At 37.9% G+C, this 22,240-nt stretch overlaps 7 protein-coding genes, 1 long non-coding RNA gene and 1 pseudogene across 11 annotated transcripts in view; 2 read left to right on the forward strand and 7 right to left on the reverse strand.

Moving 5' to 3' along the window:
- LOC104725487 (exocyst complex component EXO84B-like) overlaps nt 1-3,736 on the reverse strand; it is a 5,803-nt gene extending 2,067 nt beyond the window's left edge. Inside the window, exons 1-5 of one of the 2 annotated variants that reach the window (XM_010444156.2) lie at nt 3,341-3,736; nt 2,529-2,626; nt 1,293-2,313; nt 385-900; nt 12-165 (exon numbers count right to left, since the gene is read on the reverse strand). In XM_010444156.2, coding sequence (XP_010442458.1) covers nt 12-165; nt 385-900; nt 1,293-2,313; nt 2,529-2,626; nt 3,341-3,481 — 1,930 coding nt within the window. In that variant the 5' untranslated portion in view covers nt 3,482-3,736. The remainder of the gene's footprint in view (nt 1-11; nt 166-384; nt 901-1,292; nt 2,314-2,528; nt 2,627-3,340) is intronic. The other variant, XM_010444157.2, reaches the window with a different exon arrangement.
- On the forward strand, nt 3,833-8,178 carry LOC104725485 (CLP protease regulatory subunit CLPX2, mitochondrial-like). Of its 3 annotated transcripts, none has more exons than XM_010444155.1 (15): nt 3,833-4,553; nt 4,649-4,710; nt 4,798-4,898; nt 5,005-5,084; nt 5,298-5,348; nt 5,635-5,709; nt 5,790-5,867; nt 6,244-6,312; nt 6,439-6,509; nt 6,610-6,709; nt 6,842-6,946; nt 7,216-7,278; nt 7,372-7,494; nt 7,610-7,762; nt 7,853-8,178. In XM_010444155.1, the coding sequence occupies exons 1-15, from the start codon at nt 3,909-3,911 to the stop codon at nt 7,856-7,858; spliced, it is 1,782 nt and encodes a 593-aa protein (XP_010442457.1). In that variant the 5' UTR covers nt 3,833-3,908; the 3' UTR covers nt 7,859-8,178. The 3 variants fall into 3 exon arrangements, with proteins under 3 accessions (XP_010442457.1, XP_010442455.1, XP_010442456.1); XM_010444153.1 differs by having other exon boundaries at nt 7,859-8,178; XM_010444154.1 differs by having other exon boundaries at nt 6,244-6,306; nt 7,859-8,178.
- Nucleotides 9,712-10,366, reverse strand: LOC104725488 (pre-rRNA-processing protein TSR1 homolog). Its single transcript, XM_010444159.2, has 3 exons — nt 10,287-10,366; nt 10,131-10,194; nt 9,712-10,049 (listed from the first exon to the last, which is right to left on the reverse strand). The coding sequence occupies exons 1-3, from the start codon at nt 10,341-10,343 to the stop codon at nt 9,934-9,936; spliced, it is 237 nt and encodes a 78-aa protein (XP_010442461.1). The 5' UTR covers nt 10,344-10,366; the 3' UTR covers nt 9,712-9,933.
- On the forward strand, nt 10,956-11,685 carry LOC104725489. Its single transcript, XR_757917.2, has 3 exons — nt 10,956-11,001; nt 11,117-11,269; nt 11,366-11,685. It is a non-coding gene; the product is annotated as an uncharacterized LOC104725489 (long non-coding RNA).
- LOC104728746 lies at nt 13,224-16,811 on the reverse strand (annotated as a pseudogene).
- On the reverse strand, nt 16,747-17,401 carry LOC109125074 (pre-rRNA-processing protein TSR1 homolog). Its single transcript, XM_019231410.1, has 3 exons — nt 17,322-17,401; nt 17,166-17,229; nt 16,747-17,084 (listed from the first exon to the last, which is right to left on the reverse strand). The coding sequence occupies exons 1-3, from the start codon at nt 17,376-17,378 to the stop codon at nt 16,969-16,971; spliced, it is 237 nt and encodes a 78-aa protein (XP_019086955.1). The 5' UTR covers nt 17,379-17,401; the 3' UTR covers nt 16,747-16,968.
- On the reverse strand, nt 17,391-18,948 carry LOC109125158 (pre-rRNA-processing protein TSR1 homolog). The gene is made up of 7 exons (XM_019232067.1): nt 18,823-18,948; nt 18,647-18,722; nt 18,366-18,469; nt 18,017-18,279; nt 17,850-17,936; nt 17,534-17,764; nt 17,391-17,400 (listed from the first exon to the last, which is right to left on the reverse strand). The coding sequence occupies exons 1-7, from the start codon at nt 18,946-18,948 to the stop codon at nt 17,391-17,393; spliced, it is 897 nt and encodes a 298-aa protein (XP_019087612.1).
- LOC104725490 (pre-rRNA-processing protein TSR1 homolog) lies at nt 18,995-21,467 on the reverse strand. The gene is made up of 12 exons (XM_019231409.1): nt 21,367-21,467; nt 21,043-21,197; nt 20,821-20,952; nt 20,650-20,700; nt 20,420-20,560; nt 20,257-20,379; nt 20,075-20,152; nt 19,886-19,978; nt 19,681-19,803; nt 19,343-19,426; nt 19,145-19,243; nt 18,995-19,014 (listed from the first exon to the last, which is right to left on the reverse strand). The coding sequence occupies exons 2-12, from the start codon at nt 21,121-21,123 to the stop codon at nt 19,006-19,008; spliced, it is 1,014 nt and encodes a 337-aa protein (XP_019086954.1). The 5' UTR covers nt 21,124-21,197; nt 21,367-21,467; the 3' UTR covers nt 18,995-19,005.
- Nucleotides 22,197-22,240, reverse strand: part of LOC104728747 (pre-rRNA-processing protein TSR1 homolog) — a 1,228-nt gene continuing 1,184 nt past the window's right edge. The window contains exon 6 of the mRNA XM_019232068.1: nt 22,197-22,225. Coding sequence (XP_019087613.1) covers nt 22,197-22,225 — 29 coding nt within the window. The remainder of the gene's footprint in view (nt 22,226-22,240) is intronic.

Below are 22,240 nucleotides of genomic sequence, written 5' to 3' on the forward strand. Positions count from 1 at the left end.
AGGCCTAGGACCTTCCTCAATTTCATCCCAAAAGCTCTGGTCTCCAGAAAGCCATAAGATCACAGTCTCTGTTAAACGCATCAACAAAGATGTGGCAAATCTTTCTCTTCCCACAAACATATCTGCTGCTAGACTTGCCATCCTGTTCAGTTTGGCAAAAAGTTCCTGTTTTCCAGCGATGCAACACCCAGAGTATAAGAATATTAAGCTAAAAATGACAAAGCAAAAAATTCATTTTCTTGAAGCGATAAGATACACCATAACAAAACATGGATTCAACTCGAAAACACTGAATCAGCCAATAAGAGCTCGCAAGTGACTACACATCTGGGTACAGTACATTATAAACGCAAGCTGCACTGATGGAAATGAAACAACAACTACCTGGAATATCAGAGATGGAAACCAGTCCACATCCTCGCCAATTCCATCTATGTTTATGTACATATCTGCAGAGAGATGGCTATCTCCTTCCTCGGTAAAAATGAGATCCAAGGCATGCTGGCGACAAAACGCATCTTTTAACTTGTCAACAGTACTAAGTAAACGCCTCTTCCATTCTCGTTGTTCAGGATTACGATTTTGTCTGTCCGAAGGTCTCCTTGGGTCGTCTGTCCTGTGACCAGTCTGATCAAGAGACAGTTTCATGGCAGCACGTGGGAGTAATTCATCCGCTAGCAATGATGCATTTGCGAGTAATGCAAGTTGATTTGCCTCGGTCTCAGCCATTTGGACAATCTTGCTACACGAACCTTCAAAATTTGCCTCTTCTTCTTCTATCGAACCAGGAAGTGCTCTTATCAGCACATCTACATATGAGTTGAACACCCGAAACAGACCTTCTAGCGCTTTACTTCCCAATTGCATACTTAGGAGAGGTCCTACATCCTCAAAGAAGTCCTGCAACAAAATACCAATATCAAAAAGGATCTACTTGAAAAATCTATCTAAAATTCATGTCAACCCATTACGGAATTGTTTGCCAATCAGAGAAGCTAGAGTTTACGAATATTTTTTTCAATGGGAATGTGAGTGCAATTTGTCACTCCAGTGCAAGTTCTAATCAATCATCACCCATGATTTTGTCGCTGATACATAAACTCATATAATAAGCAATTTTCATGGGATACTACTGGCATATCTGAGAGTGACACAGCAGATGTCTAAAAAGTGAAAATAATTCATTTGTCTAGCATGTTTGCAGCTTTGCATTTCCTAAGAACTTTATTTTCTACAACACAACTTTAAAAAAAAATGCTTTTCGGAGAAAATTGTTTGTTAAGATTGCCTACCTGGACCATGAGATTAAAGCGGTGAGCACTGGATGTAAGCTTATTCTGAAATGCTGTACTAGCATGACGACTACCAGCAGGAGGATATGTCAGCACCCAATCATCCGCAGCAGCCATAGCTGCAGTGTTTTCTTCAATTCGCTTAAGATTTGCCTCCAATGCCTGTTCCACGATAGGCTTAAAGTGCTTTAGAAGCACTGGGCAGAGGGACAAACCACGCGCTTCCAACAAGGAACAATGCCCAAGGGCTATCTGTGCACATTCTGCGGCAGCTCTTAGCCCTCCCGCTGCTGCAGAAGAAGCTAATGCATGCCTTTTAACAAGAAGGGAAAAGGCCTCTGTTTGCTTGGTAGCCCATGTCACGAGCTCAGAACTATATGCTGGCTCTTTCCCAAAGATTCCCAACGAGTCACTAGAAGCTTGAGAGATAGCTGAGAACACAAGCTGAGAAAGTGCAGCAGTGTACGCCCCTCCATATGAGGTGCTAGATGGACGAAGACTTTGCATGTTGTACTGATATCTCTGGAAATGGGCATCAAGAAGCACAGTATGGGCTCGAGGACCATCCCCAAGCCTTTTAAGAGCTGCTATTGCTGACCGAAGTTCCCCGCCTCTAGTTGAAGGTTGACAAGCAGCTTTGGCAAGTTGGTCAGCCAATTTTTGCTTGCGTTCAGAAATAGCAAACTGAAGAGATGAAAGCACAGAAGGGCCCAAAGTTTGCTTTTCGTTTGCTTGAGATACCAAAATTTCTCCCTCATCAAAAGCTGCTAGAGCTTCGTCTACCCTTCTTTCAGCTAATAAAGCATCAAGGTGGTCAGGAAATTCCGCAGCCCATTTCTCCAGATCAGAGAGGTCGTTGTCCTCAAAATTCAATAGACTATTTGCAAGAGATTCATCAGAAACTTTATCATCGTCAATCTTAACTCCATCTGCTAAGCCATGAATTAAAGTGGCCTGAGTGGAGAGAAGATTTCTGATAGATGATAGCTCCCCCTCCAGATCTGATATCTCTTTTGATGTGCTGCACAGAACAGAATTTTAATGCTCAAATTAACAAACTGCTAAGGAAAAACAATAAGGTATTGCCATGAAAAAGAAGTCATATGCCAAAATGCACATGCACATGCACCATAACCCATACGAAATGAAATAAAGTCTGCAAAAGTACAGCTCTCTGATCACGTCATCTTCAAAGAAAGTAACCAAGCATTAAAAACAGTCAGGATATCATCTAACCGTATAAAGGCCGGATAATTAGCATAAACACTTCGCCGCATTTCTTCAGCAGAAGCTCTCTTCAAATCCAATAGATAAGAACATAATTGCTTTATATCCTGCAAGAAAAACAGATATATTTTGTTAGCCATCCCAACATAACTGAGAAACAAAAAAGGTTCCAGCTACGTAATCTAAATGTCTAAGTAAACCAAATAAAAAATAACTCATTTAGTAGTAAACAAGACAAGGCCTAAACCAAATTTCCCCTCATATCTGTCACACACCATCACACAAAGGGAATAAACAGACGAGACACCCTTTATGCGCTATACACTGATCAAATTGTTTAATATCTGAAACAGTAAACGAACACAGCAGATTCTGTCTTTGATACAAGACATAGTCATGCATTCGTGTGAATTCACATGAGGTACACGTTCTGGTAATAAACTGAGCATCATTTGAAAATGTAAAATAAACTAGCTAACTAGACTAATCAGTATCTCTTAAGAGCTGCACAAACGGCCTTCAAATTCCCAACAGATCATAAGTACATGCATACAATACAAAAGAGTATATAACATTATTGATCATCATCTTCTCGAGCTATAACACAATCCGCTACCTAATAATATCCATTTTACTAATACGGTTCCCAACAGCTATAACCAACATTGCAACAAAAACAAGAAAACTGCAACATAATCCCAAATCTACAATAAGTCCGCATAGACTCTAACCTAGAAAAAAAACTCACTATTGAATCAACGAGAATAATAATAAAAAAAAAAAAAAACGAAATGATTAAATCAAAAAGAGGAGAAGAAAACCTTCTCGTTGATAGAACATTTGGATTGCACATAAGCATCAGCATCGAACTTATCAGACTTGAACAGACTCAAGCCTTCCTCGACTCTCACACCATTTTCCTTCGTCGGTGTAGCTTTTGATCTGGCCCTCTTCGCCGCCATCGTTATTACCCTCCGCTGTCTTCTCAGAGAAGAAAACCTAAAACTCTCACAGATCAGCAAGCAATCCCAGTGATGGCGTAATTAAAAAAAAAAAAACAGATCTGAGGAAGCGGCGCGTCGGAGGGAGCAGAGGATTTGATAAAAGATAGAGAGATAGTGGCTGGCGGTGGGTAGAAGAAGATGATCGAGTTGGCAACCAGAGCGATTTAGCCAACGACGGCTTTTTCGTCTGCTTAACACATTTTAGGATTTTCTCTGTTGTTGATAAATTAATTAAAAATAATAAATAAAAAACTCTGCTCTGTGACTAATTAAACCGACGTCGTTTTACATTGCCGGAAACAAAAAAAAATAGTGAGAGGAATATGAATCTGAGCAAAAACCCCAGTGGAGAAGTTGAATCATTCATCGAGACACAGAGAGAGAGATGTTTTGTAGCTTATCCATTTCCAGATTTGTCTCGAGGAAGACAATAACATCATCATCATCATCTCTTCTCTCTCGCAATTTCAGATTCCTTCTCTCCTTCGATTCACTCCCTCACATCCCTCTTCTACGCCCTTCTTCCAACACCTTAATCCCTTCCTCACCCTTCTCTCGCCGTATTTGGGACTCTTGCAGCGGTGGCAGCGGCGGAGATGATTATGACCATATCAGGAGTGACGTCAATTGCCCTCGTTGCTCTGCTCAGATGCACGTCATCTTCTCGAATCGTCCGTTGTCTCTCACAGCTAGAGAACCAGGGATCTATCAAGCTGTTAATTACTGTTCTCAATGCAGAACCGCTTTTTACTTCAGACCATTCAAGCTCTCTCCTTTGCAAGGGAGCTTTATTGAACTAGGGAAGGTTAAAGGGACTGATGATGATCATGGTGATGATGGTGATGATGATCAGAAATCTTTCCCTAGGAATTGGAAAATTCAAGGTCTTAGAAGCGATGGAAATGGTGAGGAGGATGAGGATGATGATGATGGAACTAAAGAGAAGCAATCTGTGATTAAGCTTCCAACGCCTAAGGAAATTTGTCAAGGGCTTGATGAGTTTGTCATTGGCCAAGAAAAGGCTAAGAAGGTTTGTGTTCGGTTCGGTTAGGGCTTCTTGTTTCTTGTTTACAAATCTTTCCTTTTCTTGATTCTTTTTTACATATCTTTCTTTTATTTCTGCAGGTGCTTTCTGTAGCTGTTTATAATCATTACAAACGAATATATCATGCTTCTCGGAAGAAAGAGTTTGTTTTCCATACTCTTTATCATTCTGATACATTATATGGGTTACAACAAAGCTCCATCCTTTTAGTCGTGTATTTGAATTCCAGGTCTGCTTCAGAGTCAGGTAACCTTGATATAGAGGATGATAGTATCGATCATGTGGAGTTGGATAAGAGCAATGTGTTGTTGCTTGGCCCTACTGGTTCAGGTGCAAATTGTTGCTTGCCATAATGTTTATAAAAGAGTATTTAGAGCTATAGTGTACTATGATAATGATTTTGGCCTTTATGCGTCTTGCTTGATTATAAGAACAGGAAAGACCTTACTGGCAAAAACTTTAGCGCGTATTGTCAATGTGCCCTTCGCAATTGCTGATGCGACTTCACTAACTCAGGCAAGTTATATCACTGATCCCTTTTTAAGATTTGGATAATCGAAGATGATAACTAGTTAGTTACCATGAACATTAGTATGTTATACATCAGGGGAGCCTTATCCCTCATTTGAAAAGATGTTTTGAATGATGAAGTGATATTTTTCTGGCTTTTTAGAGGAATCCTCACACAAGTATTTCTCTTAGCATAACTAAACTACTCATCTTGTCCAGGCAGGTTATGTTGGTGAAGATGTGGAATCAATATTGTACAAACTATATGTGGTATGGCTTGCTATCACTTTATATTCTGTCTCTGAAAGCTCTATATCTTCTTTTGGAATAAAATAATCTTAACAACTGTTTATTGGATAGTTTCTCGCTGACTACTTCGGAAATTTTAAATGTACTTTGTTCCATTCTGTATAAAAGTTCGGAAATTTAGTATCGCCTCATCACTTTCTTCTTGATCCACTACTTTAGAATCCGGAATATCTTGTTGTTTGCAGTATTCATGTTAATTTTTTTTTCTTAGATGCTAATTAGCAACCTCTTTACTTTGTTACTGTAGGAAGCTAGGTGCAATGTAGAAGAAGCTCAGAGGGGAATTGTGTACATTGATGAAGTTGATAAGATGACTATGAAGGTCTGAGTTTTCTTCACTCTTTACTTTTGATTTTGAATTGGCTGATACTCAATACGTACCAACCTATTTTTGTCTGTCAGTCCCAAAGCTCAAATGGTGGTAGAGATGTCTCTCGAGAAGGTGTCCAACAGTCATTGCTAAAATTGCTGGAAGGAACTGTAAGCTTTTCCTACTTCAAATCTTGTATTTTTCCAAACTGATGTAGATATAAATTGTTGACAGAAACAATTAGGAATACTCTGTGCCTTGATAATACTCCCTCCGTTTCAAAATATAGGATGTTTTAACTAAAGCACGCAGATTAAGAAGCCTTTACTTTTAACAAGTTCAACCAATCAGAAACAATACTGCATAATATAAAATACTAAATTAATCTAAAAGTTGCATAGAAACTTGAAAACACCCTATATTATGAAACAAAAAACTTCTCTAAAACATCTTATATTTTGAAACGGAGGGAGTATTATCTAATCGGAGTAAACAATATATTGAGCGAATCACATCATAACATTTGTTCAAAAACTAAATTTGCAGGTAGTCAGTGTCCCGATTCCCGAGAAAGGATTACAGAGAGATCCTCGAGGAGATAGCATTCAGGTAAATGTGAGAAAAGACTCCTGCTTCAAGCTTTCTTTTGTGCATTTGACATTGCACTTTTATGCCACAGTCGGGCAAAATACTCCGGTTCTTGAAAAAGCTGAACCTTTTGGTGGAAAATTAAATATGCAGATGGATACAAAAGACATCCTTTTTATTTGTGGTGGAGCATTTATTGATCTGGAGAAAACTGTTTCTGAAAGGTAATATTTCTCTTGTTTATAAATTCAGCAAAGTTTTCAGTGTTATCTTTGTCGCTGTGTACAATAGGGCTTGAATGCCATATATTTATCTCTTGACCAGGCAACATGATGCCTCTATTGGTTTTGGTGCTTCCGTTCGTACAAATATGAATACTTCTGGGTTCAGTAGTGCTGCAGTAACATCCTCCTTGTTGGAATCTGTAAGAAATACATTCTTATATGGCTCATCTGATTGTATGCTACTCTTTCATGTATATATGATTGTCAAATTGACATAACTTGTTCATTTTCTGATAAAAGAGCATGTATAAGTATTGTTAATTTGGTTGTAGTTACAAAGTGAAGATCTTGTTGCTTATGGTCTCATTCCTGAGTTCGTTGGAAGGTTACCCATCTTAGTGAGCTTATCTGCATTAAATGAAGATCAGCTTGTACAGGTAACTTTTCTGCTTGTTTTGCTAGTCGTTACTGTACTTACGGAATGGTTTTCAAACATCGCTTCTCATATAATTTTCCACAGGGTGCAAATAAGGAAAAGATATAAAGTTTTGTATAGAACTCTCTTATTATTGTATATTTTTGTCCCACTCCAGTAAGTGGGTGATGTATGAGATTGCATCTGGAGTTTCTTTTAACACTCTTTCCTTTCAGGCAGCTTTCTCTGTTACAAGTTATAACTTTTTCTGGTTCCTTAATCCTTATGCAGGTTCTCACAGAGCCTAAGAGTGCATTGGGTAAACAGTACAAGAAATTGTTTCGCATGAACAATGTAACTCTTTTCACCTCTCAAAGTTTACTATACATATGCGTATGCCTCTTCCCTCTGCTATAACCCCTCGTGGCTGTGTGGATTATGCTTTAGGTCCAACTGCACTTTACCGAAGGCGCAACAAGGCTAATCGCGAGAAAGGCTATGTCGAAGAACACTGGTGCACGAGGATTACGGTCTATACTGGAAAGTATCCTCACCGAAGCAATGTATGAGGTATGAGGAATGCATCCTTATTGTCTTTGATACTTCAGCGTAGATATTCTATTAAAATTCATTGCACGTACTACAAATGCCGTGCTTTTAAATATTAAATTTGAATCGTAAACAGGTACCAGATAGCATGACGGGAGGATCACAGAGTATAAAGGCGGTTCTGGTGGATGAAGAGGCTATTGGTTTAGTTGGAACCCAAGGATGTGGTGCCAAAATTCTTAAAGGAGATGATGTGTCGCAACAATTTGGTGAAGAAACAGAATCAAAGGTAAGTACTGAATAGTGCAACATATCACATATGCTAAGTTGACACACCATATAAGGTGTTTTTTGTGAAAGCTTCACAAATTGTTTGAAGTTATAGGAAAAGAGAAAGGAGGATGAAGCTAAGAGAGCTCTGAGCTTGTAGCCGAGCTGATGAAATATGAGAGGTGTGAGTATTGTTAGATATATAGTGCATGAATGATCTCAGTCGGCAAAGCTTAGTAGTTTCAGTGTTCAGATTCATTAACAAAGAGATAAAAGAGTAAAACAGTATAAGCGGAGAGCACTCTCAATTGTGCTAGTTGGATAAGTTGTGAATAATATGTGTGAACCTGTGAGGAAGGCACTCTATATTGTACGAGCTTAGATGAATTGTAAGAACTAAGATGCTATTATACAGTATCTATTTTGTTACTTCTATACCAGTGGCCATAGGAACACTTTCTTAAGTTCCATTACGACGAGACTAACCAAGCCAAAAGTGATATACAAGATTATGGATTTATATGAGATGATTATAATCCATTTATTGGAACGACATCCTATTTCCCCCTCGGAACTATCATATCGTACCAGATTCACCCCGATCTTTGACCTCTTTCTATATCTCCCACAAACTTAAGTGCTCTATCGATTTCTACCTGAATTCATAGTTCTATTGATATTTCCCCATCAATATGGGGTTAGACGGTTTTAAAGCTAAACCCGGTATAAACCCACAGAAAACCGGTATGAAACCAATTTATAACCCGACCCATCATGTTCTTCATTTCCAAATCAAAAATTCCCAAATTCATTTTGTAAAAACCCTAAATGGCTAAACCAGAAGAACAAATTTTGAACCGTTTTGAGCAAAGAACAACAAAATTGTTTGAGAGAGTAAAATGCATTGTATTCTTCATGAAGAGCTCTTGAATCTGAAAACACATAAACGATTTCTGGATTTTTTTTCTTCTGGAACGAGTGCATTATCTCTCTACAAACGGATCAAAGACAATCACATAGATTTATGTTCATGAGTGGAGCTTGGCCAACCCCGACCCCATCATTATCATCATCATCTCATTACCCACTTTCACCTCCCTAAATTATTCACTCAAGAACAACAACCCCTTGGATCTCTCGATACATCTGCAAATTAAAAAAAAAACTGAGAATTGATCATTTGAGTCACTTAAAAATCTAGTCTTTTTGATCTGGGTTTAACACTAAGACTCATCATTTCATATGGGAAACAGCAGCAGCAGCGGAGGACGTCGTCGGTGGTGAAACCATACGTCGGCTGCTCCTCCTCCTCCTCCTTCATGTTTGATGCAACCGTCTCCGGAAAGTAGATTTCACTTTCTCTGTTTCGTTGATTTCGTGATCGATTTAAAAACAAAACAAAACAAAGAAGATAACACGTGAAACTAAGCTTATGTGTAATTGACTAAGCTTATGTAATTGATTATTTGTTCTTTTATGATTGTTTGCAGGTTTTGAATCCACTTCTCTAAAATGAAAGAAAAAAACGAGAAGAAGGAGATAAATTGATTTGGGAATTTTTTTTATTTTAAAGTTTTCTAGGTTTAGTTTTGTAATTGGGTTGAATTTCGGTTTAATCTGGTGACATAAGTTCATTAGTTGGTTAATCAAATAGTAAAACCAATACTAAACCGTTTAAATCAAGATTCATGAGACAATAGATGATATATGATATTCCTAAGGAGAAATAGCACTAAAACTATGGATTTGGGTAGAAATAGATAGAGCAATTAAGTTTGTAGGAAATATATAACGAGATCAAAGATCTGGGTGAATCTGATACGATATGATAGTTCCGAGAGGGAAACAAGAGGTCGTTCCCCATTTATTCAACGTAACTCTTTCAGTTCTATGCACAGAACACATGTCCAGGCTGAGTAATCAAAATATCTTAATCCATAAGAAGATTCACATCAACATGTAACGGATCAAAAATAAGTAAACTCGGTTTGTTTTTATCTTAACAATTAATCTTCTTAACGATTCAGCCCCATCTGTATTGTGAAAAATGAGGAAGAAAATATGCATAATATTATCACATACAGGACAAAACTGGAGGACTTACACTAAACCACCTCCACAACCAAAGTAGAATGAGATTTCAGAGAAACTTAAACATCAACATCATCAGCATCATTCGATAAATTGGAATCAAAGGAGCTGCGGGTACAGAAGTTCAGGCCACTTGGGATAAGCACGCTTGTATAAGTTCATGCACACTATGTCATGTTGCTGAACCACTCCATTGAATATGCACTTCATCGCCCCTGCACAGTTCACATATATAAGAATTTTTTTAAAAACAGGACTCCAGCGTTTTAATATCTCTCCTAATAATAATCCCTTACCATGAGTACCCACTGGCTCCTTAACGCGACCACGACGCCCGCATTTTGACCACACTTCTACAGGCTGCACACACAAAGATTGTTCCATAACGCTTTAGCTTAATGTACGAACTTATACATAAGAAGTTTCAATCCATCATACTACTTTTCCCTCACCTTGAACCATTTCACATCTTCTGGGTTGTGGAACATATATCTGACTGAAGCTTTCATTTTTGATACTCTCTAAGGATACCTGAACCAAACCATATTTTGAAAAGCTTAGAATTACAGCAATCTTTTTACAGCAATTTTTTATATCTCCTTAGTTCCATGTCAGAACACTACTAAATGTGATCGTACTTGGAAANCAGCTTTCTCTGTTACAAGTTATAACTTTTTCTGGTTCCTTAATCCTTATGCAGGTTCTCACAGAGCCTAAGAGTGCATTGGGTAAACAGTACAAGAAATTGTTTCGCATGAACAATGTAACTCTTTTCACCTCTCAAAGTTTACTATACATATGCGTATGCCTCTTCCCTCTGCTATAACCCCTCGTGGCTGTGTGGATTATGCTTTAGGTCCAACTGCACTTTACCGAAGGCGCAACANCAGGAGCACCCGACCCTTCAGAAATCTTCAGAACTACCAAAGGAAGTGGCGGGAAAGATATTGGACCGTATACAGAAGCCAACGAGAAACCCCCAGGATGCAGGAATCTCTCCATCTTGTGCTTGTCCGAGCTAAAATTGTCGGTTGAAAATACCGGCCTGGAATTTCCCCCAGAACAATATTATTAAAGATTGCAAAGACTGAAAAGCTACTGCACCAGAAAAAGCAGAATTNATTACGGTCTATACTGGAAAGTATCCTCACCGAAGCAATGTATGAGGTATGAGGAATGCATCCTTATTGTCTTTGATACTTCAGCGTAGATATTCTATTAAAATTCATTGCACGTACTACAAATGCCGTGCTTTTAAATATTAAATTTGAATCGTAAACAGGTACCAGATAGCATGACGGGAGGATCACAGAGTATAAAGGCGGTTCTGGTGGATGAAGAGGCTGTTGGTTTAGTTGGAACCCAAGGATGTGGTGCCAAAATTCTTAAAGGAGATGATGTGTCGCAACAATTTGGTGAAGAAACAGAATCAAAGGTAAGTACTGAATAGTGCAACATATCACATATGCTAAGTTGACACACCATATAAGGTGTTTTTTGTGAAAGCTTCACAAATTGTTTGAAGTTATAGGAAAAGAGAAAGGAGGATGAAGCTAAGAGAGCTCTGAGCTTGTAGCCGAGCTGATGAAATATGAGAGGTGTGAGTATTGTTAGATATATAGTGCATGAATGATCTCAGTCGGCAAAGCTTAGTAGTTTCAGTGTTCAGATTCATTAACAAAGAGATAAAAGAGTAAAACAGTATAAGCGGAGAGCACTCTCAATTGTGCTAGTTGGATAAGTTGTGAATAATATGTGTGAACCTGTGAGGAAGGCACTCTATATTGTACGAGCTTAGATGAATTGTAAGAACTAAGATGCTATTATACAGTATCTATTTTGTTACTTCTATACCAGTGGCCATAGGAACACTTTCTTAAGTTCCATTACGACGAGACTAACCAAGCCAAAAGTGATATACAAGATTATGGATTTATATGAGATGATTATAATCCATTTATTGGAACGACATCCTATTTCCCCCTCGGAACTATCATATCGTACCAGATTCACCCCGATCTTTGACCTCTTTCTATATCTCCCACAAACTTAAGTGCTCTATCGATTTCTACCTGAATTCATAGTTCTATTGATATTTCCCCATCAATATGGGGTTAGACGGTTTTAAAGCTAAACCCGGTATAAACCCACAGAAAACCGGTATGAAACCAATTTATAACCCGACCCATCATGTTCTTCATTTCCAAATCAAAAATTCCCAAATTCATTTTGTAAAAACCCTAAATGGCTAAACCAGAAGAACAAATTTTGAACCGTTTTGAGCAAAGAACAACAAAATTGTTTGAGAGAGTAAAATGCATTGTATTCTTCATGAAGAGCTCTTGAATCTGAAAACACATAAACGATTTCTGGATTTTTTTTCTTCTGGAACGAGTGCATTATCTCTCTACAAACGGATCAAAGACAATCACATAGATTTATGTTCATGAGTGGAGCTTGGCCAACCCCGACCCCATCATTATCATCATCATCTCATTACCCACTTTCACCTCCCTAAATTATTCACTCAAGAACAACAACCCCTTGGATCTCTCGATACATCTGCAAATTAAAAAAAAAACTGAGAATTGATCATTTGAGTCACTTAAAAATCTAGTCTTTTGGATCTGGGTTTAACACTAAGACTCATCATTTCATATGGGAAACAGCAGCGGAGGACGTCGTCGGTGGTGAAACCATACGTCGGCTGCTCCTCCTCCTCCTCCTTCATGTTTGATGCAACCGTCTCCGGAAAGTAGATTTCACTTTCTCTGTTTCATTGATTTCGTGATCGATTTAAAAACAAAACAAAACAAAGAAGATAACACGTGAAACTAAGCTTATGTGTAATTGACTAAGCTTATGTAATTGATTATTTGTTCTTTTATGATTGTTTGCAGGTTTTGAATCCACTTCTCTAAAATGAAAGAAAAAAACGAGAAGAAGGAGATAAATTGATTTGGGAATTTTTTTTATTTTAAAGTTTTCTAGGTTTAGTTTTGTAATTGGGTTGAATTTCGGTTTAATCTGGTGACATAAGTTCATTAGTTGGTTAATCAAATAGTAAAACCAATACTAAACCGTTTAAATCAAGATTCATGAGACAATAGATGATATATGATATTCCTAAGGAGAAATAGCACTAAAACTATGGATTTGGGTAGAAATAGATAGAGCAATTAAGTTTGTAGGAAATATATAACGAGATCAAAGATCTGGGTGAATCTGATACGATATGATAGTTCCGAGAGGGAAACAAGAGGTCGTTCCCCATTTATTCAACGTAACTCTTTCAGTTCTATGCACAGAACACATGTCCAGGCTGAGTAATCAAAATATCTTAATCCATAAGAAGATTCACATCAACATGTAACGGATCAAAAATAAGTAAACTCGGTTTGTTTTTATCTTAACAATTAATCTTCTTAACGATTCAGCCCCATCTGTATTGTGAAAAATGAGGAAGAAAATATGCATAATATTATCACATACAGGACAAAACTGGAGGACTTACACTAAACCACCTCCACAACCAAAGTAGAATGAGATTTCAGAGAAACTTAAACATCAACATCATCAGCATCATTCGATAAATTGGAATCAAAGGAGCTGCGGGTACAGAAGTTCAGGCCACTTGGGATAAGCACGCTTGTATAAGTTCATGCACACTATGTCATGTTGCTGAACCACTCCATTGAATATGCACTTCATCGCCCCTGCACAGTTCACATATATAAGAATTTTTTTAAAAACAGGACTCCAGCGTTTTAATATCTCTCCTAATAATAATCCCTTACCATGAGTACCCACTGGCTCCTTAACGCGACCACGACGCCCGCATTTTGACCACACTTCTACAGGCTGCACACACAAAGATTGTTCCATAACGCTTTAGCTTAATGTACGAACTTATACATAAGAAGTTTCAATCCATCATACTACTTTTCCCTCACCTTGAACCATTTCACATCTTCTGGGTTGTGGAACATATATCTGACTGAAGCTTTCATTTTTGATACTCTCTAAGGATACCTGAACCAAACCATATTTTGAAAAGCTTAGAATTACAGCAATCTTTTTACAGCAATTTTTTATATCTCCTTAGTTCCATGTCAGAACACTACTAAATGTGATCGTACTTGGAAAGAGGAAGGTGATAACTTACCCAGTTAATATTATCTTCTTTAAAATTATTTTGTTGGGTTCAATGCTTTTCAAGGAACCAAGGGCAGCAACGGCAGGAGCACCCGACCCTTCAGAAATCTTCAGAACTACCAAAGGAAGTGGCGGGAAAGATATTGGACCGTATACAGAAGCCAACGAGAAACCCCCAGGATGCAGGAATCTCTCCATCTTGTGCTTGTCCGAGCTAAAATTGTCGGTTGAAAATACCGGCCTGGAATTTTCCCCAGAACAATATTATTAAAGATTGCAAAGACTGAAAAGCTACTGCACCAGAAAAAGCAGAATTTTTTTGCTACCTTGCAATGAATTGACGGAAACCGACATGAAACACAAGCTCTTCTTTTGTTTTAATAGGAGCTTCGTAACCATCATACTTCTTTACGCTGCAAAGCATAGACAAAGGTGATGAGAAGATAGCTGGGAACCCAAGATCTCAACAAACAGATATCTAAAGAGTGATTACCTAAAATGCAGAACCGACATCTTGGATTCATGCTGCAAAAGACCAAATCCTATAATGGGTTTCGTCGTGTTCACAAGCGAGGATAGTTTAGAGGCGGCACCAAGAGGCACTTCTTTAATATGCATCCGTACATATGACCCAGTTGGTACACAGTCATCTCTGTCTTCTTCTTCCATCTTCAGGGCTTGCTTGAGCACAAGCTTTTGAGTCCTGGCGACGTTATCAAAAGCAAATATTCTGGCATAGTCCTGAGGTAAAGACTCCTGCATATGCCAACAAAAATAAAAATTAGCAACACTTTACAGTTTAATAAAAATAATGAACTTCACATCAAGATCAGTGTTATTACATTTGGATCCCACGTGGAGGTTCTGAAGGATTTGAGACCCCTGTACTTTGCAAAACGTCTTCTTGCAGGAACATCAATAGGAGTTTCTACTTCATCAGGAAATTCTGAAAAAACATAACAGATAATTTTAATTTACTTCTTGCAATCGCAATGAGTAAAATACAGCGACAAAATCAATAACCACAAACGAGATTCAGACAATCTACAAGGACTCAAATGAATATGTGCATATAATTAGAACTGATATAGCAAATAACTCCAGAGAGGGAATAAACACCAACCCTCGTCCTCAGCATGTGCCTCTTTGATTTTCTTGATTTCCTCCTTAATTTGTTCCTCTGTCAAGTCTTCATCGTCCTGTTAATGAGCAGATTGGCTTATAACTCTACCAAGATACTCAGATGATGATAAAAATACTGTATCGTAAGTCACAAAAGTAAGAGAGAAAAATGTTTACCATCATTTCAGAGTCGTTCTGAGTTGCACTATCAAAATCCCGCACATTCAGTGATTTTTCGTCATCCTCAAAGTCTTCGTCATACCTTCGTTCTTGGTTGGAATCCTCTCCTCTATCCAAGACCATACCGTCATCATCGGAATCACCATCATTAGAATCCTCTTCATCTGTGTCATCCACAATTCAAGCAGCCTGAAAACCAAATCATAACAACCAATATTAGAGAGGATTATATTATAACATTTCTTTTGGAGGAAATTACACCAGAGGGAAGAATAGTTAAAATAAGGGTAAGAACATCATGTTAAAAATATCCAGGAACCTGATATTCTGAAGTCCTTCGCGGCAAATTCCTCTTCTTTAGCTTCCCCTGTTTCTGATTTTTGTCAGCCTCAGCCATTTCTTCCTCTGTTGGCCATGTCTACGCAATGGAAGAATTACACAACAAGTGACTTTCCAGAACAAATAACAACACAAGCCAGCTGCTAGCTTCTTTTGTAAGAGAACTAATCAGACTTACCTGTTCCCCTGCTAAAGGATCTGGAGTGTTTTCAACTATTAAAGGCTCTTGTTTTATCGGATCAGGAACCAGAGACTTCAATACCTGGTCAACTCAAACACAGGTACAAAAGAATAAACTAAATTGACAAAGGGAAGGCCGTGAAAATAGTATCATGAAAGCACAATAACATCTTATTTCTCAACTGAGAAAGTAATCGTATCATGACATCTGACATGATTACAACAACCATATAAGCTGTTTGTCTATAGCTTTGTTTGAAGGATGTAGTTTTAGCACTAAAGTATCTTTTATAATATAAAAGTTTGTCAATATGTCAGAGAAAATATCANTGTTTCGTTGATTTCGTGATCGATTTAAAAACAAAACAAAACAAAGAAGATAACACGTGAAACTAAGCTTATGTGTAATTGACTAAGCTTATGTAATTGATTATTTGTTCTTTTATGATTGTTTGCAGGTTTTGAATCCACTTCTCTAAAATGAAAGAAAAAAACGAGAAGAAGGAGATAAATTGATTTGGGAATTTTTTTTATTTTAAAGTTTTCTAGGTTTAGTTTTGTAATTGGGTTGAATTTCGGTTTAATCTTGTGACATAAGTTCATTAGTTGGTTAATCAAATAGTAAAACCAATACTAAACCGTTTAAATCAAGATTCATGAGACAATAGATGATATATGATATTCCTAAGGAGAAATAGCACTAAAACTATGGATTTGGGTAGAAATAGATAGAGCAATTAAGTTTGTAGGAAATATATAACGAGATCAAAGATCTGGGTGAATCTGATACGATATGATAGTTCCGAGAGGGAAACAAGAGGTCGTTCCCCATTTATTCAACGTAACTCTTTCAGTTCTATGCACAGAACACATGTCCAGGCTGAGTAATCAAAATATCTTAATCCATAAGAAGATTCACATCAACATGTAACGGATCAAAAATAAGTAAACTCGGTTTGTTTTTATCTTAACAATTAATCTTCTTAACGATTCAGCCCCATCTGTATTGTGAAAAATGAGGAAGAAAATATGCATAATATTATCACATACAGGACAAAACTGGAGGACTTACACTAAACCACCTCCACAACCAAAGTAGAATGAGATTTCAGAGAAACTTAAACATCAACATCATCAGCATCATTCGATAAATTGGAATCAAAGGAGCTGCGGGTACAGAAGTTCAGGCCACTTGGGATAAGCACGCTTGTATAAGTTCATGCACACTATGTCATGTTGCTGAACCACTCCATTGAATATGCACTTCATCGCCCCTGCACAGTTCACATATATAAGAATTTTTTTAAAAACAGGACTCCAGCGTTTTAATATCTCTCCTAATAATAATCCCTTACCATGAGTACCCACTGGCTCCTTAACGCGACCACGACGCCCGCATTTTGACCACACTTCTACAGGCTGCACACACAAAGATTGTTCCATAACGCTTTAGCTTAATGTACGAACTTATACATAAGAAGTTTCAATCCATCATACTACTTTTCCCTCACCTTGAACCATTTCACATCTTCTGGGTTGTGGAACATATATCTGACTGAAGCTTTCATTTTTGATACTCTCTAAGGATACCTGAACCAAACCATATTTTGAAAAGCTTAGAATTACAGCAATCTTTTTACAGCAATTTTTTATATCTCCTTAGTTCCATGTCAGAACACTACTAAATGTGATCGTACTTGGAAAGAGGAAGGTGATAACTTACCCAGTTAATATTATCTTCTTTAAAATTATTTTGTTGGGTTCAATGCTTTTCAAGGAACCAAGGGCAGCAACGGCAGGAGCACCCGACCCTTCAGAAATCTTCAGAACTACCAAAGGAAGTGGCGGGAAAGATATTGGACCGTATACAGAAGCCAACGAGAAACCCCCAGGATGCAGGAATCTCTCCATCTTGTGCTTGTCCGAGCTAAAATTGTCGGTTGAAAATACCGGCCTGGAATTTTCCCCAGAACAATATTATTAAAGATTGCAAAGACTGAAAAGCTACTGCACCAGAAAAAGCAGAATTTTTTTGCTACCTTGCAATGAATTGACGGAAACCGACATGAAACACAAGCTCTTCTTTTGTTTTAATAGGAGCTTCGTAACCATCATACTTCTTTACGCTGCAAAGCATAGACAAAGGTGATGAGAAGATAGCTGGGAACCCAAGATCTCAACAAACAGATATCTAAAGAGTGATTACCTAAAATGCAGAACCGACATCTTGGATTCATGCTGCAAAAGACCAAATCCTATAATGGGTTTCGTCGTGTTCACAAGCGAGGATAGTTTAGAGGCGGCACCAAGAGGCACTTCTTTAATATGCATCCGTACATATGACCCAGTTGGTACACAGTCATCTCTGTCTTCTTCTTCCATCTTCAGGGCTTGCTTGAGCACAAGCTTTTGAGTCCTGGCGACGTTATCAAAAGCAAATATTCTGGCATAGTCCTGAGGTAAAGACTCCTGCATATGCCAACAAAAATAAAAATTAGCAACACTTTACAGTTTAATAAAAATAATGAACTTCACATCAAGATCAGTGTTATTACATTTGGATCCCACGTGGAGGTTCTGAAGGATTTGAGACCCCTGTACTTTGCAAAACGTCTTCTTGCAGGAACATCAATAGGAGTTTCTACTTCATCAGGAAATTCTGAAAAAACATAACAGATAATTTTAATTTACTTCTTGCAATCGCAATGAGTAAAATACAGCGACAAAATCAATAACCACAAACGAGATTCAGACAATCTACAAGGACTCAAATGAATATGTGCATATAATTAGAACTGATATAGCAAATAACTCCAGAGAGGGAATAAACACCAACCCTCGTCCTCAGCATGTGCCTCTTTGATTTTCTTGATTTCCTCCTTAATTTGTTCCTCTGTCAAGTCTTCATCGTCCTGTTAATGAGCAGATTGGCTTATAACTCTACCAAGATACTCAGATGATGATAAAAATACTGTATCGTAAGTCACAAAAGTAAGAGAGAAAAATGTTTACCATCATTTCAGAATCGTTCTGAGTTGCACTATCAAAATCCCGCACATTCAGTGATTTTTCGTCATCCTCAAAGTCTTCGTCATACCTTCGTTCTTGGTTGGAATCCTCTCCTCTATCCAAGACCATACCGTCATCATCGGAATCACCATCATTAGAATCCTCTTCATCTGTGTCATCCACAATTCAAGCAGCCTGAAAACCAAATCATAACAACCAATATTAGAGAGGATTATATTATAACATTTCTTTTGGAGGAAATTACACCAGAGGGAAGAATAGTTAAAATAAGGGTAAGAACATCATGTTAAAAATATCCAGGAACCTGATATTCTGAAGTCCTTCGCCGCAAATTCCTCTTCTTTAGCTTCCCCTGTTTCTGATTTTTGTCAGCCTCAGCCATTTCTTCCTCTGTTGGCCATGTCTACGCAATGGAAGAATTACACAACAAGTGACTTTCCAGAACAAATAACAACACAAGCCAGCTGCTAGCTTCTTTTGTAAGAGAACTAATCAGACTTACCTGTTCCCCTGCTAAAGGATCTGGAGTGTTTTCAACTATTAAAGGCTCTTGTTTTATCGGATCAGGAACCAGAGACTTCAATACCTGGTCAACTCAAACACAGGTACAAAAGAATAAACTAAATTGACAAAGGGAAGGCCGTGAAAATAGTATCATGAAAGCACAATAACATCTTATTTCTCAACTGAGAAAGTAATCGTATCATGACATCTGACATGATTACAACAACCATATAAGCTGTTTGTCTATAGCTTTGTTTGAAGGATGTAGTTTTAGCACTAAAGTATCTTTTATAATATAAAAGTTTGTCAATATGTCAGAGAAAATATCATATATACCTCTTCATCATGTGAAACATCCAACTCCATGGTATTCTGATTTTTTCTTTCATTCAAGGGAAATGGATCCTTCAAGATTTCAATTTTTGAGAATTGAAAATCGCCAACGCCAGAAACGTGGACCTAATTTAAAGAAAAATAAATAAATAAAATAGGCAATGATAGAGAGTAGAATGGCTTGATGAGAACAGAATAGCTTGATTACCAGCTGATTTACAGAAAGTTTGCGAGCACGCAAGTAACCAGAGAGAAGTAGAGTGCAATTTCCTGAGCTTTCATCATCCACCACCATCCCAACCTATATGCACCATTCAAAGTTACAAAAATAAATTCTCTAGAAACCTTTTTCACATTAACAGAATAGATGTTCTGAATATAAGCATAAAGCAAACACCTTCTGAGCCACAACATATGGCCGTTGACTTCGCCAGTGAGGTACAGTAAGCCTTTGTGCCTTGAATAACCACATAAACTGCAAACATTCCCAGAAATATGGATTTTCAACTAATTCAGGACATCAAAACTATTGAAAACAACTTAGTAAGTTAATATAAGAAATCAGTCACGGAAATTTACCTTATGCAACTCATCTCTGGTATCTGCTGGATAAAACTTACAATCCTCAGGGAATTCAGAAGCAATTTGAGAGGCACACATCTTTTTCATCTCATTTTTCTTTTTCAAATCACTGGGTAAATCCTGCAATCATGCAAAACGACCATGAGAAGCAAGAACATACACGGATCAACACAGTGGTACTTGGTAGACCAATTGATCTAAGCACAGAAAGACACTGACTTCCGAAAGAATCTATGAAGTTAGATTTATTCTCTTCCCATGGAGAGCTTGCAGATGCAACAAAAGCCATCAAATCAGCAACCTATTACCAGTAAAAAAAAACACAGTAAGCACCTATGACAAACTCTGGTCACAGAAAGAACCAACAAATGCAGACAATAAATCACATGCCTTGGCCATTTCCATACATGTCAAAAGATCCCCATGAGGCGCCTTTAACACCTGTGATATTTTTTTTATTCACAGCATTGATCCCACAAGGATTAGACTTCAGCAGTGGATGTATATACATATAAACCAATCTTAGTATACCAAAGACTAACAGAAATGGAATACACATACAGTTGCTCTTAGCTTATACTCGGAAGATGCAACCGTTGAAGAATCAATACCAGAACCATCAGAAGCTAGTAACTTTAAGACATCTTCACCAAGTGAATTCAATTCAACAGAAGCCGAGAGGGGAAACAAGACCTATCATCATTAGAAACACATAAACATAAGGTTGATTCCCCCAACAAAACACACATAAAAGTACCCAGCAATAGAAATGTAAACACTCACGATAACACGAGGAGCACTGTTTAATCCTCCTGATGCTCTCTTCTCCTTCAAAACAGCAGCCCTTTTCTGCTCTCGAAGCATCTTCCCACGCTGAACACGAGCAGCTCTAGCACCTTTAACATGGCTACTATCCGATTTCCCAATCCTGCCGCCATCTGATTCCATAAAAACGGATCAATTTTGGGAGAGTTTTTTCAGTATCTGTAGATTAAAAGAGACGGAAACGTTGAGGATAACTTGGGGTGAGGTTTTGTGGAGGTTGCGAGAAGATTTAGAGTAGAATTTAGTCTTGTGAGGTTTGTTAACTTGAACTCGAGAGTATACCATGGCTTCTTAGAGACAGTTGCTGGATATGGAAGCTCTGTAATCGGAATCGTGGGTTGTGATAAAATTCGATTCGACGGTTATGTTTTAAAAATCGGAGTTTTTAATAAACCCTAATGCTAAATGAAGAAGACGATCTCGTGTCATTATTTGTGCACGTGTGGGAATTATATAAATGGGCCTTTATTAACTTAGCCCATTAAGCTTTACCCATCTTATAGTTTTTTTTTTTTTTTTGCTGGCTATTGTTTTAATTTTTAACGAGACCGTCCGTCCGGCTCCTCCCTCCTCCGTCTTCACTCTTCACGCTCTCTCATCAAATTCAATACACAAAAAAAAAAAAAAAGCGGCGCTTCTGCATTTCAAATCCTGAATTCATCTCTCGCTTCATTGACAACGGAACCCTAATTTTACGACGCAAACATGATTTTGAGAACTCCGCCGCCGAAAAGGCTCAAGTCCGACGCTGGAGGCAGCCCTATCTCCGCCAACGCCTCTGGTTCCGGCAATCAGCTAGTTATCTACGAAGATTCTCCTCTTCCTGCTCCTGCTCCGCTGCAAACTTCTAATGATCAGTCCGATCAACACCTTTGCACCTACCAATGTCGCCAAATGGTTATTTATTTTACTCGTATCTCTTTAAGCCTCTAACGAAGATTAGCGAATCTGAGATTTTTTTGTTTATTTTCCCCGACTTGTTTTAGGTTAAAGCTGATGTTTTAGATGCATTTAGCAAAGCGGAGAAGCAAGTTCAGGAATATCAGACTCAATTACAGACTCTAAATGCCAACTTCAGCGAAGCAGGTGAGAGGGTCTTGATTCTGAATGTTTTAGTGAGTCTTTCTCGTTTTTGCTTTTGCTGCTATTGGGAAAA

This window comes from Camelina sativa, chromosome 11 (genome assembly GCF_000633955.1).
Source record: "Camelina sativa cultivar DH55 chromosome 11, Cs, whole genome shotgun sequence".
Lineage (NCBI taxonomy): Eukaryota > Viridiplantae > Streptophyta > Magnoliopsida > Brassicales > Brassicaceae > Camelina > Camelina sativa.

Coding starts and splice junctions, on each gene's coding strand:
- LOC104725490 (XM_019231409.1), bottom strand. CDS start 21,123: ATGCTTCGAGAGCAGAAAAGGGCTGCTGTTTTGAAGGAGAAGAGAGCA. Junction 20,561..20,649: donor CATGTATGGAAATGGCCAAG/GCATGTGATTTA, acceptor TACTGGTAATAG/GTTGCTGATTTGATGGCTTT. Junction 19,244..19,342: donor ATCCTTTAGCAGGGGAACAG/GTAAGTCTGATT, acceptor TCCATTGCGTAG/ACATGGCCAACAGAGGAAGA.
- LOC109125074 (XM_019231410.1), bottom strand. CDS start 17,378: ATGAAAGCTTCAGTCAGATATATGTTCCACAACCCAGAAGATGTGAAA. Junction 17,230..17,321: donor AAGATGTGAAATGGTTCAAG/GTGAGGGAAAAG, acceptor TTGTGTGTGCAG/CCTGTAGAAGTGTGGTCAAA. Junction 17,085..17,165: donor GGAGCCAGTGGGTACTCATG/GTAAGGGATTAT, acceptor TGAACTGTGCAG/GGGCGATGAAGTGCATATTC.
- LOC104725488 (XM_010444159.2), bottom strand. CDS start 10,343: ATGAAAGCTTCAGTCAGATATATGTTCCACAACCCAGAAGATGTGAAA. Junction 10,195..10,286: donor AAGATGTGAAATGGTTCAAG/GTGAGGGAAAAG, acceptor TTGTGTGTGCAG/CCTGTAGAAGTGTGGTCAAA. Junction 10,050..10,130: donor GGAGCCAGTGGGTACTCATG/GTAAGGGATTAT, acceptor TGAACTGTGCAG/GGGCGATGAAGTGCATATTC.
- LOC104725485 (XM_010444153.1), top strand. CDS start 3,909: ATGTTTTGTAGCTTATCCATTTCCAGATTTGTCTCGAGGAAGACAATA. Junction 6,710..6,841: donor CATCCTCCTTGTTGGAATCT/GTAAGAAATACA, acceptor ATTTGGTTGTAG/TTACAAAGTGAAGATCTTGT. Junction 6,947..7,215: donor ATGAAGATCAGCTTGTACAG/GTAACTTTTCTG, acceptor ATCCTTATGCAG/GTTCTCACAGAGCCTAAGAG.
- LOC109125158 (XM_019232067.1), bottom strand. CDS start 18,948: ATGGTCTTGGATAGAGGAGAGGATTCCAACCAAGAACGAAGGTATGAC. Junction 17,937..18,016: donor ATGTCGGTTCTGCATTTTAG/GTAATCACTCTT, acceptor TATGCTTTGCAG/CGTAAAGAAGTATGATGGTT. Junction 17,765..17,849: donor TTCCGTCAATTCATTGCAAG/GTAGCAAAAAAA, acceptor GGAAAATTCCAG/GCCGGTATTTTCAACCGACA.